The sequence below is a fragment of the Sycon ciliatum genome, chromosome 8, assembly GCF_964019385.1.
Source record: "Sycon ciliatum chromosome 8, ocSycCili1.1, whole genome shotgun sequence".
Taxonomy (NCBI): Eukaryota; Metazoa; Porifera; class Calcarea; order Leucosolenida; family Sycettidae; genus Sycon; species Sycon ciliatum.
In genome coordinates, this window is record NC_088650.1 from 16,030,497 (window position 1) to 16,044,878 (window position 14,382).

General features: G+C 47.4%; 1 protein-coding gene across 1 annotated transcript; it reads left to right on the plus strand.

Moving 5' to 3' along the window:
* The first annotated feature begins 2,180 nt into the window (after nucleotides 1-2,180).
* LOC135823841 (uncharacterized) lies at nucleotides 2,181-10,703 on the plus strand. The gene is made up of 2 exons (XM_065336695.1): nucleotides 2,181-6,877; nucleotides 9,324-10,703. The coding sequence occupies exons 1-2, from the start codon at nucleotides 2,478-2,480 to the stop codon at nucleotides 9,547-9,549; spliced, it is 4,626 nt and encodes a 1,541-aa protein (XP_065192767.1). The 5' UTR covers nucleotides 2,181-2,477; the 3' UTR covers nucleotides 9,550-10,703.
* The last annotated feature ends 3,679 nt before the right edge of the window (nucleotides 10,704-14,382 follow it).

Sequence of the window (14,382 nt, forward strand, 5' to 3'; positions counted from 1 at the left end):
TTACGTAACCAAAGGCGAGAAGGCACTAAATGAAGTGTCAACCTACGAATACAACTTCAGTGCAACAACGTGCTCCTTCTGCTTACACAAAACAGGCTTATGAATACGTATACAAACTGCCTTAAGGACTTTCAACTGTTGGACATAACGCGCACGACACAGTACAGAAAAATGAGAGTCATCATACACACTAAGACAGTCAGGACGAGATAACAAGTGTAGATACACAGCTGACTTCTTACGATAAACACATTCATCCATCTCATCTCGCTCCTTCCCACCCGACTCCTCCTCGTCCATCTCATCATCCTGTTCCTCGTTCCGCTCGTCATCCTCACGATCATCATCACTACCATCATCTGCCTCGTCATCTGTCTCCTCACCAACCGTTTCGTCATCCAATTGCTCTTCCATCCTCTAATCACCTGGCGCATCCTCCGTTTCTGTACAGACCACTTGTCTCCCATTTGCTAGCTGGTCGTCCCGTGAGTGGAGTTATTCCTCCAGATCCGCTTCACTCACTGACTCATGATCCTGCTCGACCTTCCTTCTGTTGGTATTGTCCGCAACGCGCGGTCCTTGGCCGTTTCTGGCATAAATATCTGTGGAGTAGTTTGCTGTTGCCCTCCGAGGTCTCTGGATTAATGTGGGTGCCGTGGCAATTCCACTGATGATAGGAACAAGAAAATCGATTATGGGTTTTCAATAATATTTTTTGTTATAAAATACACAGTAAATACATGTCAAACAAGTAACGTAGTTGCGTGATGTCTGCGGCCTTCATCCTATTCATAGCTATATTAAAATTATTATCTCCACGTAGATTATTACTTGATTTCTTTTTATTTGTACTTCGGTAAAAATATTATTTCATTGCCAAAGTAGTTTGAGCTACCTTTGAAAATTACCATGTTCAACTGTCTTCGTAACATCATACTCGTCCAACCGATGTCACCCTCACCCTGCGAATAATCAGCTCATATCTCCCGTAGCTCCATCTCTCCTTTCATCATGACCGAACATCAACTATAATGATATAATTATTATATCAATTTAGAGCAATATCCATAGCCTGCAGTCATATCATGGCTGCTATAATCCAGAGGTCATGACTTCGTAACATGCATAATGTACAAAATTTATGTAATGTACATGACTGTACTGTAGTACACGGAGTTTTGCGGACTACCCGCCACTATCCCGTCCGCCCCGGGATACCTGATGAAGGCTGATTCACTCGCATCTTCTGCTACATGTTCTGTGTCAGTGCGAGAAAGAACTTTGAAGAAGACGAGTTGGAGCATACAATACTGTATTGCCATGATTTCTACCCTGCTTTTTATTGAAACACTATCTGCATGACCTCCGAGTCACCCAGTGTCGGTGGAAGTGGTGAGTTCGAGGCGTTAAAGGAGGAATGGAGCGTCTCAGCTTCCTCAGACCAAGACAATTCGACTCAGCACTCCGAAGACTACAACTGGTGAAAAATTGATTTTAGGGTATACTTGAAGTCGAATTCTCGAATAACGCAAGAACCCACAACAATGACATCTAATCAAGGCTGCCCGATACTGATTATCTCTTGGCGCGCGCCCCTGCCCGTGTATGTGATTGTAGCCAGCCATACTTAGTAACTACACTATTCGGATGCCAAATGACGCACGTCACCGATTGTTGTCGACATGTCGGATATACACACATTCACAGCCATACTACAATATTCGGATGCCGACTGACACGCGTCACTGGTTGTTGTTGACATGTCGGATATACACAAATTGGAGATCCCCCGATAGGTGCTAACGTTAGTCTTTGGGCAATCCTGAAATCAAGATTGTAATTAGACTTCCTTGTGTCACAGCATAATAGCATCTGTTTTCGTGCAGTAGAAACGGCACAGTCTTAGGAAAATCTTCGTTATAGTGGTACTGTGACGTCACGAACATCAGGTGGGGTCGGATCTTAATTACAAGGACCGCGTCACGAACATCAGGTGCGGTCGGATCGTAATTCCAAGGACCGAGAGCAAATGTAGATCTACATTTACTTGGCCGTGAGCCTGTAATTTTAACAATACAGCACGCATAGTGCTCATATGAAAAATCGAATGAGAGTCATGCATCTGTCGACAACGTCGACCCAGTGCGTTCTGCCTGAGGCAAGTTGCTCCGCTTTGAAAAGAGACATGTTGAGAAGTAGAAGGTCATTATTCCCAATGTTGTCTACCCATCTGGTCAGGAGACCTCTGGGCTGTTGCGCCTGTAACTGGTTAGCAATCTCGGTGCTCCTTCAGTCTTCACTTGCATCGCCGACCGCCCAGGCAGTTGAAATATGAGAGAAATTGTGGATTTGAAATTTTGAATGGCATCCAACTTTACAAGCCAGAGTTCGTGCTCAGCTGTTCATGTAGATGCACTCCAACGTATTGCCTTGTTGGACAAATTCTTTGCCTATACCAGTTTATCCATCCTTGCTGGATGCTAATGATGAAGCTCAATACCAGACAGTCGTGCGCATCAGTAGGGGAATGCAGATGCCAAGGCCAGCGCAGCTCTCAAGCCACATTGCCATCTTTAGTGCACGTGGCAATCTACAGTGCAATTCTCTTGCTATCCTGCTTTGCGGCCACCTTGGCAGTCGGGAGTGAAGGCGACAGTGTCGCTAGACCTGCTCCTGCTTCTTCAGCTAAGCACATAGTGGAGATCATTCGCCGGTCGGGAGCTGTGGTCGGACGCACAGCGGTAGATGATCGTGTTCACCTATCGTTGTCCAAGCCATCCAATATCCCAGCAGAGACTGAGAAGACTGCACCTGCAACTGGTGATACTCGGCGTAGTAGAAGGAGAAAAACCCGCGAGGCCGCCACGTCCGGGGACTCTCCTGCGGCCGATCATGGAATGGCCCACAGTGACCTGATTGATAACTTCCTAAGCGCAATCCTGCACTCTACATTGACCAGAGGTGCAGAGTACACACGCGTGTTGCGCCGAGAGACCCATGACACTTGGCCGCAAGCCTCGCGTAGTTCTCGTCCAGTTCCCTGGAGCACTCCTGAAGCCCAACAAAAATGGAATGCAGTTGAAGATAACTCCAGTGACATCCAAGTACCGCCTCTCCTAGAAGTCCAGTGTACGAAGGCCTATTCACCAACGCTTAGGACTCTTCACCCAAACGATATATCTAGCATCAGCCACCCCATGCTCGTCCGGGAGCCTCTAGTGATTCAAGAACATGCCATGACTGACGAATACCACGCAATGCTCCTGCTGAGCGTGCCTGCTAGTTATAACGACACCTTTCCTGTTAGTGTAACCCACCTGTCCGTGTATCTTTTCGAGGTCGAGGGAGAAAGAGGTCAGACCTGGCGAATTCACGACCGTATCGATATCTCCTTCTTGCCCGAGTCCTGCAGAAATCCGCGAAATGTCATTGGCACAGTGGTCGCAAGTACGAGCCGAAAGTTTGTATTCATCTATGGGTATGGTGCTCGACTGGAATGCAATCAGACGATTGTGTACAATCCCAGTAAACGGCGACACCGTCTAGTCCGCATAGTATCAGCCAGCGGGCGCGGGCCGGAGCGTAAGCGTACAGCAGCGCTCTCCAGCCACTCCGCTCAGCCACTCATTCTGGGCGGCACTGCAGCTATGCTGGCAATACGTGACATCACAAATCCCAACGGAACAGAGAGCATACTGATGTTCGGTGGTACTGGCTGCGAGTTCAGCAACATTTTCGCTGAGCATTGCCAGCAATTCTCCAACGACGTCCATGTCCTTCAGTTGTCTGGTGACAATTTCGAGATTGGTTCGTGGACAACGCGGGTTTCGAATTCTGGCGTTTTGCACCCCTGTCCTACTCCACGAATTGCGTCCCTACTGCTTAATGCTGACGCCAGTGACGGACCGACACTGTTCGTTTATGGAGGCATGTCTTTGTCTTCGTCAGGTGGTACTGAAACGGGGAGATATCCGCTTGAGGCGGAATGCGACTTGTGGCAATTTCATGCATCAAGGCGTGAGTGGACGAAACTAACACATCTGAAGGAGAACTGTGAGGCACGCGCGGCATCATCCTGTTTTGCCTGGAATCGCCTCCCTCTACGGCCGTTCGGTGCTTACTCGCAAGGAGCTGGAGAGTTGGCGATTGTTAATATCGCTTTCTCCGATGGTGCAGTTCCCTTGGCATGTTTTGAGAGCAGTTTGTCCATTTCCCGTATCACCATACGAGGAACGCGCACCGGTAATTGGTCTACTGTCAAGCAAACCACCACAACTAACTTCGCACCCGAGCTGATGCAAGACGTGTCGCGAATACGAGCGCTGGGATTCCTGTACCACAATACATCTCTGTTCATGGTGCAGACGAGTCTACCTTTCACAGTTAATCTGTCTGTAGAGTTTGACTACGTTACTGGTCAGCCGTCAGTGGCTTGGCGAGCACTGCCAGGTGAAGACCCGATGTACAGCTTTCCAGGCAATGTTGGATGCATTACTATGCAGACGCCTATCTATTTCCGTCCTCGGCCACATGAGGAAGGTGATGAAAGCTTCGGCGAACCATACGCTGCAATGATCGGTGGTTTCTGCATGTTCCCTCGCTACGCGTATTCACGAAGGGCAGAAGGAGATACCTGGCCAGAACCGTCTTGGAAATCTTTGCCTATATGGTCATACAGTTCCCACGCGCATGAATACACCATGCGAGTCATCAAGCCTGGTCCACCGTTTGCTGATCGTTTTTGTCACTCGTTGCTTCAGCTGTTTGACAGCACGAGGCCGAAAGCAGTCATCTACGGTGGCCTCCCACTGACTGGGGCACCACCCGACAGGCATGTATGGTGCTTTGACTGGCTTGACCAGTACTGGCGGATAGGAAATCTCACCAATCGCCACCAGACTCCAGAACGGTCGGGGTTTGCCGGTATTGGCCACTCTGCCGTCACTTTGTCCAACACAAGTTTTTTACTCTACGGCGGGATGGAATGGGATCCCATTACCGGTGTGTTAGCGTTGGCCCTGAATCAGGCCTACGTGTTCACGTTCAGCGATCTATCTACATGCACCGGTTCATGGCGTCAAGTCTCCACTGCCAGGCCAATGCCACGTAGGATGCTGCACACAGCCACGATACACGATGGCAAGGTGATAGTGGGCGGGGGTTTTACGAGCCACTTTCAACCGGTAAACCATGCACTTCTGTCTTTGACTATTGTCGTGTCCAGATCGAGAGTTACTGTCGACTGGACACCGATTCCACTGTTGCCAACGCTACTCGACAGCACCATGTACAGTCTGGCAAGCTTTTCTAAATCCACGCTCCTGATCATGGGTGGTGTCAAGATCAAGTGCTTATATAACTACATGTATAAAGATCACCGTGCGAAGAAATGTTTATCGATTCCCTCATACCTGGTTCCTTTACCAGCCCCGCTCTCAGATCTCAGAAACATGACAACACTGAGGCATACTAACGTTATCCCATTCTTCAGCAGCTACCCTATGGTCGGACACTCCGTGGTGGGAAGTGTGGTGTATGGCGGCATTCTACTGCCTTTTCCCAATCTGGCGAACCCACAGAGTGCAGTCTTCAGCGACAAAACGTGTCATTACAACATGGCACCACATCACTGCCCGCTTGGCCATGGATGGGTGAATGACAGTTGTAAGGCATGCGACGTCAATTTCTACTCATCCGATCTAAGCGGCATTTGCACCGAATGTGGACCTTACCTGATCACAAACTCAACCGCTTCCAAGGAATGCAGCGCATTGGACCCATGTTACAAGGACTTCTGCCATGGGCACGGAGAGTGCTTAGTCAACCACAGAAAAGCCACGTGTAGCTGTAACTGGGGATATCTGTCGTATGACAACTGCCAACTTCCCTTGGTTATCATCCTGATCGTTACTGGTACAGTTATTCTTGCTCTGATAATCCTGTTTGTGTGGAGGCGTGTACGACAGAGCCAGAAACTGTTTCGCCAACGAGAACAAGATCTGCAGGTTTCGCGCTGGCAATTGAGGCAATTGGCCAACGGTGTACTGGTGAAATGGAGAGAGATTGAGCCATCCATCAAGAGGATAATCGGAAGTGGCTCCAGCGGTGATGTGTTCCTTGCAGAGCTGTCGGATATACCAGTGGCTGTGAAGGTGCTTCGACGCGGTCGAATGGACGACGTCTTTCTACAGCAGTTCATACGGGAGCTTGATTTGATGCGAACAGTCCGCCATCCGAACATTGTAATCTTCCTTGGTGCAGGTACAAAGCCGCCGCAGCGCTCACCGTTCATTGTTATGGAGTATGTGATGCGAGAATCACTGTTCAAGATTCTGTCTGAGCACGCACCGCACGCTATTAGCTGTCAGCGAAAGATTGACTTCGCAACGGACATAGCAAGCGGAATGGAGTTTCTGCATAGCTCGGAACCACCTCGAATTCATTGCGACCTCAAGAGCTCCAATCTCCTGGTGACGAGCAAGTGGAAAGTGAAAATAGCGGACTTTGGCATGCTACGTCTTCTATCGACTATCGACTTCTACGGCAGAATGGACCCTGAGGAGAACCTAGTGGCAAACACCGCAGCATGCGCCCCAGGCTTTAACCACGTTACCATGCCAATACCTAGACCTTTCACAGCAACACCAGACGGTCCAGAGGAAGAGCACGATACGAAGCCTCTTCTTACCTGCGCTCAACGCGCAGAACATTCAGATTTGCAGCCGCAGGTAGTCGCTGACTGCAGGAATCACGCTGCTACTACTAGTATGCGTGTGGAAGGCACTGCCGGCTTGACACAGGCCATGGGCACGAGTCGATGGTGTTCGCCGGAAACCCTGACTGACGGCGTCTTTGATGAATACACAGATGTGTACAGGTGAGTGATACATTAGAGACGTACGTTAAGATGCACGTTATGTCCGACGTGACGCGCAATTACACGTCGCGTTTGGCGTAAAACTACCAATTTCGACGTCAGCTGCAGATCACTCGCGTTGTTTTTCGACGCACGAGCCAGATACATAATGTAGCGCAAGGTGAACTTTCGCGTCACGTCAGAAGTATCGTGTTGTGGTACTGGAATGCGTAGAACTCTACACATTCATTTGTGAAACTAACTTCAACAGGTCAAAACACGCTCAAATTCCACGATCCAAATATCCAGGTCGAACAGAAGAGATCTGTAACAATACGGTTCTGTGGTTCGTTCATGCATGCATGCTGCGGTGGCGAACGTACCAATGTAACTAAACGAGACGAATTCTGCGTCACCGCTTTGATTCTGCTCGTTGGATTATCATAATCCTGTGTTCTGTGGAAAGCTCCACTCATCGATATTAGAATACCGAGCAGGACAATCAGGATGAGTAATGAGATGATTTGCGATAGAAGAAGAACCATATCAATCTTGTAGGGCAAAATTAAATTTAACCAAAAGCCACAGAGAATATGAACGCCTACAACACACGTTCTACCGCTTGCAAAATAGAAAAAAGGAATATACATGCGCTCAAGTTGTTTGTTGACTAGCTCGTTGCTTTTCACCCCTTGGTTTACTGTTTTTGGGACCATTTACATGTACATGTAAATGTACATGACTGTGCTTTAGATGGAGTAGAGATAGCGGAGGCTTACATGGAGATGTGCTCAGTGAGATCCCACCAAAAGTGCATCTTCTTTTTCTTTTTTTCTTTTACTAAGAACACAGTCCTACTAAGAGACATATGGAGGGTCTGGAGACAAACACAAAAGAAGACACAGGGGATGTAGGGATGACGTGCCGATGTACAGAGAGCAGGTGGACCGACCAGAGGGCTCTGGCATCGAAAATTGTTGGAGATTGCAGGGTCAAGGAGCAAAAACATTTGGTGCGAAAAGGAGGCGCTAATGCTGCACCAAATAATATAAAAATATAGCAGCCAGAACGACTAATTGCCCTGTAAGCATTTCCTAAATGCGGACATAAAAAAAATGTGAAACGATGATCGCAAGGCACACCACGAAAAGGAAAGAGAGGATTTGTTCAGAATTGTTTTCTGGTTACATTCATCAGTGAATCTACATAACAATGGAATGGGGACAACTTGTAGCAAATCTTATATGGACAACTAAAAGCGAAATACTGGGAAAAAGAGAGAAAGGAAAAGTCGATTATACTACATGTATTGAGCGGGGGATAGCTTCAGCAGCTAACAACATGCAAGTGTGAATCATGAACATCAGCAAAACAAAGCCTGAACAGACCGGAGGAAAGTGTGAACGGAGAGGAGGGGTGCGGGGGGGGGGGACAATCACACTCACCACGCTCGTACCATACTATAAGTAGTGCGTACACAATTTGAGGATGATAACACTTTCCTTCTGTACACACAAAACTGGCTTGTACAGGAAGATTGCCTCTAAACTTCAAGCTGCATATTATGAGTACGACTCCCACGACACAACACGGTGAAAGAAGAACCTGAGCATGAATGACAACAATCAGGGTGACCTACCACATGCCTGTAAACTGCCGATTTCTTTACATCCAACTCGCCGTGGTTGGCTATCACCCTCTCCCCTCTGATTGGCTGTTGTTTTTTCAGCTATGGGATGAAGCAATAGTAATAATAATAACTCCAGGTCACAATCACACTCGACGTCACCAACTTTATCATCATCCGCTTCCTCTTCCGTATCACCTTATCCAACTGACTCATCTGAACGCTCCTTTCACTGTGTTGTGTCGTGCGAGTTATGTAATGCATCTCAATATCATGGTCACAGGCACTGTGTAGCCCACAGCCATCTCTTTCGGATTAGGTCCTTCCATACGTTCACCTTGAAGGTTTGGAGGAGCCTGAGATGGGGTTCGTGAAGCAGGAGGTCTACAGGCAGGTTGTTCCAGGGTGTGTTGGCGAAGAAAGGAGAGGGTCGCAGGAGGTAGTCAGGGAAAATTAGCGCCCTCTACTTGGACGGCCCTTGACGCACTGGAAGTGGTACGATTGGGGTTTGGGCCGAACACACGCATGTACAAGTACAGTAATGTAATCGCAACAGGTTCAGGGCCAGGCAAGTTTAGCATTTGTTTGAAGTTTTTCTGAGCAGCTGGCTTTACTGCTTTGTTGGTCATCTTTTCCCGTAAGAGAGGTTACTGTCTGAGTTCAGCACTTTAGGTCGGATTTCACATTTCAGTGAGCGCAACTGTCTAGATAATTGGTTGCATGATCACACAATTTCCCTTTTACATCCCCTTCCCCCTTCCCTACTCGTGCCTGCCTCGGCATTAAGACATTCTGATTTGGGGCTGTTCTGATTTGGGGCTCTTCTGATGTCCAATTCAGCTACGGCGTGGTGCTCTGGGAAATTCTTACCCACGACAAACCGTACAATGAGCAAGATGACGAGAATGATGTGATACGTGGCATCAAGAATGGAGAGCGCCTTCCCCTGCCTCCGGGGCAAGAGCTCTACGAACTTAAGCGGATAACTGAGGACTGCTGGAGCAAAGAAGCAAAGAGTCGACCGTTGTTTCCGGAGATTCTGGGCCGCCTCAACCTGGCACGATGAAGTTACAGTTTCACCCATTTATCATTCAGCACTGGAATTGCAATGGCAGTTGTAAAGCTTGTGCCCACACGGTTATGCCGTCAATACAGGTACTGCTTTGCATCATCTACACAGCTGAAGGTGGTCTCTGAAAGCTACGTCGCACTAGCGGTCGGAAGACAATTTGTGCATTTCTTCAAGGTCTGATCATTCTATCGCACCGGTCTAAGTGCTACATATGCATATGTACATAATGCCAGAAGGTTGTTTATATCCATAACAATCGCCAGCTAACTAGTCTTACTAGAACAGTACGCACGCAGAAGTCTCTTGTGTTCTTGTGGTCCACTTTCACAACAACAACAACAACAACAACAACACACGAACATACATGTACATGTAGAAGTCTATGCTATTAGCACGGTCGGGTGGCTTGGCAATGACATGCACTTTCCAACGTTCTTCGGCCGTTGGAAACCGTACCATTCTTGCCAGTTCATTCTCAGAATTCATTCTATTATTCTATTCTGTCATTCTATTTTCTGTTCTCACATTTTCATTCCTGGCCCTCCGGGGTGTATCTCCTGTCGTATTTTCAAGGTCGCCTCCTGCTCGCCTAGTATACAATGTACATGTGCATGTACATGTACATCAGAAATAAAAGGACACGTATGAATTCAAGAAAAAATAATAGCTTCCACGTAAATGAGTGTGATGGCGAAATTTCTCAACACAATTGTATAGCCGGTGGTATTGCGCATGTGCGAACGTTACGTACTAGTACTTAAAGTTTGAACTGTCTTTTCCTCTTTCTATTGATGTGTTGTTGTCTCGGATTACTTCGAGTTCGACATGGAATATTGAAATCCCCTTCTTTGTTATTCTCACCAATCAGTACACGCATACACAGCGATGATTTTTCCTTTGTATTATTTCTATTTCAAGATGAACATGCCTTACGGCTTTACCTCAGCAGAGTGATGCTGCATATGCGCCGTCCGTTAAACCATTTTTAAACATTAATTATTTTCACTTTGGTACAATGCTGCTGAAGTACAGTATTCGTTTTAGATTTTAAGCATTTAACTGCATTTCGCCAAATCTTGATAGAGTCGCAAATTCGCATGAATTCGGAGCATAGCCAGCAGATATGCAACACAATCATTTTACAAGTACTGTAGACGGTACATGTATTCATAGTGTTTCCATTACAGTGGTCTCTCTCGGCCACCATTTTGTGCTACAGAAATCCTGCAAGAGTATAGGGAGGGGTTTCTGTTTTCATCCTGTTCATGGGCCATGCCCGAGAAGACATTTAATTTTAGTGACGTATGCAGCAAAGAGACCGTGTTGAGTCTTTGAGTTGAGGGATCCTGATGTATAAATGGCTGCCGTGGAATCTACGAGTACTTGGAACAACAAGGGAGGGTGCTAGATCAATTAATTTCAAACTAATTTGAAGTTCTCCCAATCGTTTAAAATTTATTAAGAATCCTATTAATTCTACTGTCGTCGTGTGCATGAACAGGATTGTGTTGGCTGCTTCAAATCGTGCTGGGGTGTGTCAATATTGCTGGTGTATCACGGGGAATGGTGCATCAAGGATGATTGTTTAAATAAGTGCTGGAGCAGGGGATGGGGATCGGTGGACTATGAGTATGCTCTGGAGCTTGCAAGTAGCCTTTAGGTGGTTTTGGCAAGCTTTCGTGTCATACACGTCACTAAAATGTATTCCCTGTCGTGTTTGAATGGTACATCAGTAGAATTCGGATGTAGTTGAACAAATCACCGGTTCGAGGAAGCAAGCAAAACAGTCCAGGCGATAATTCACTCATGCTCATGAAATGCAAACCTTGGGGGGGGGGGGAATTTTCAAGGTTCATTCTCCGTGCTAGATTGATTGAAATAAATGATTGGTGGCACGTCGAAGCTTGGGAAGAATACCTGTGTATCGAACCGCATACTTCATAAAAACAATGGAAGTACATGAGTGTACGCTTTTCATGTCTACATTGCACATGAAATTACTACATCACACACTGCAACAGTCCATCCCAAGATGAATGCATCTAACAACGTAATAATATTTGAACTACAGTCATGTACATGTACATGCAAACAATAAGAGGACGGAAAAAGTGTTTTAACTCTGAGTTTCACGCACTAAGCGATCATCAGAAAAAACTAATGAGTAAATCTGGATCAGTACTGGTTTATATACCCACAAAGCTAAGACAGTTGGTGTAAATGACTGCATCATGGCGCAAATCTAAAAGCACTCTCTTGGACAGCCTGGAACCTCTCTGTTGTGCATATACATATGTACAACGTGCATGTACATGCACCATGTGCATGCACATGCACCTACTAGGATGGTGTGATCATTTTCACCATCGCTTGTCCCATCGCTCTGCCAACCAGCCAGAACGTTTCGGCGTTCAGGTTGTAGTGGTAGACACGATCGGCAGGCGAAAACTGCGGCTCGCGCCAGAAGTCCCTGGTTTCCTCTGCCGTTACGGTCGGATGCGTGGCATTGTTGATTTCCGGGTGGATGCTGCAGTTGGCGGCGTTGAACTGGGCTTGGATGAGGTCGATGCGCCGCTGCACTGTGTTATGCCAGCCGTCAAATCCAGCAACGGGAATGCTGACTGCTAGGTTGGGTACTTTCCACGTCGTGCGAATGTCTTTGATCAGATTCACCATATTCTTCTCATACTCAGCTACCATGGTAACGCTAAGACCGTCATTCCAGCCCTGGAACCAGCCAAAGCCGCACACCTCGTAGCCGGCTTTGGCATCATAGCCCGGGTAGAGCTTGGTGAGATTACCCAGGACATTCTGCACGTCTTGCATCATCGTTTCGTAGTAGGGACCAACAGTGCCGCCAGAGCTGGGCGGCCTGAAGTCCCCAGCTAGTGTCTTGCCACCCCAGGCTGTTTTGATGATCAACACCTGCTCCTCCAGCGCGTCGCCCATTGTAAACCCGAAGCTGAGCTCTGGCCCTAACCTGTGCGGATCTCCCTCAGCGCCGAATCCCACTGTCAACGGTCCGTATTTCCCGTCGTTGTCGGGCCCACCTTCGTTGAACCAAACCCAGACATCGTCCCGCACCGTCCAGTTTCCAGTTGTGGCATTGACCACGGCCTTGACCTCTTCTGCGGTGCGTGGGTCCTTGACGATGTACCGTAGTGTTCCATTCGAGTAGCCATGGTTGGGATCGCTCGAGTTGACCTGATCCGCTGACGCCGGACCCTCCATGTTCGACTGGCCGGCAAGGATGAAGACTTTCAGCGGTCCCGGCTTAACGGGATTGTTGGCGACGTGGCTACCTGCTGCTTGCCACGGCCAAAGACCGTGATCATGCTCACGCTCTATCCGTTCCTTGCGCTGAACAACACCAGCAGAAGCTAGTGCAACACAGCACACAAACAGAGTCACTGTTGTCAGTAGCGACATGATCGACGGTTCAACAGATATTGTCTCCTTAGACTTGAGTTCTTCCAGCCAAATATCTCCAGAACAACGCTTTGAATGTCCTTCTGAACCGCTTCTTGTTATGAAATGAAAGAGACCGGACCCAGCGCTAGTCACGCTAGGCCACTCCGGGCTGCTTGCGGTTTGTGCATGTTTTCGCAAGTTCTGGTGATAGCTGATACTGATAATGATAGCGCACTGTTTTGGATGGCCTCGTAATCACGTGACCTATTGACTTGTTCATGATGACATACTGTCATTGGCCGCAATGTCCTGCACGACTGCACGTCATGGTGACTTCCCTGCTAGCTGTGTGGTCGAGAGACGCTTAAACACGCCTGTGTACCGATTCTGTAACTCCGCTATTGACTTTTTGACCAGGTTAGGGAGCAGCAAAATACAGGTGTTGCGACTACTTCCCAATCCATGCTTTTCACGGAACTTTTAAAACTGACGGTATCCAAGAGTACAGTCATGTACATGTACACGTACATGTTCAATGTAGAATGTGTGTGGCTTTTAAACTAACCAGGCAACTACATGTAGCAGTCATGACTGTATACTAGTAACCGTTAGGCTACAGCAAATTATGCCGGCATAATGTGGTGGTTGAAAATTTGGAGCATAATTTGGCATCCTTTCCAATGAAGTACACTAGGAGCATAACTACATGATAGTACTGTTCACACAGCTTCATTCTTAATCTCAGGGTGGTGGGTTCGAGCCCCACGCTGGGAGCCAAATGTTAACTCAGTTTCAGTCGGTAGAGCAGGAAAATATGGAGTAATGATTCCAATACACAATTGGACACTATTTCAGAGAGAGGGAGAGAGAGAGAGCGAGAGAGAGAGAGAGAGAGAGAGAGAGACAGAGAGAGAGAGAAAGAAAGAAAGAAAGAGAGAGAGAGAGAGAGAGAGAGAGAGAGAGAGAGAGAGAGAGAGAGAGAGAGAGAGAGAAAGAGAGAGAGAGAGATAAAGAAAGAAAGAAAGAAAGAGAGAGAAAGAGAGAGAGATAGAGAGAGAGAAAGAAAGAAAGAGAGAGAGAGAAAGACAGAGAGAGAAAGAGAGAGAGAGAGAGAAAGAGAGGGAGAGAGAGAGAGAGAGAGAGAGAGAGAGAGATAGAGAGAGAGAGAGAGAGAAATGGAGAGAAAGAGAAAGAGAGAGAGAGAGAGAGTGAGAGAGAGAGAAAGAGAGAGAAAGAAAGAAAGAAAGAGAGAGAGAGATCGAGAGAGAGATCGAGAGAGAGAAAGAGAGAGACAGAAAGAGAGAGAGAGAAAGAAAGATAGAGAGAAAGAGAAGACAGAGAGAACAGAGAGAGAGAGAGAGAGAGAGAGAGAGAGAGAGAGAGAGAGAGAGAGAGAGAGAGAGAGAGAGAGGAGGA

Excerpts from the sequence above, each read along its gene's own strand:
- LOC135823841 (XM_065336695.1), top strand. The coding sequence starts at position 2,478 with ATGCTAATGATGAAGCTCAATACCAGACAGTCGTGCGCATCAGTAGGG. Across the intron at positions 6,878-9,323 it reads GAATACACAGATGTGTACAG|CTACGGCGTGGTGCTCTGGG; the intron begins GTGAGTGATACA and ends TGTCCAATTCAG.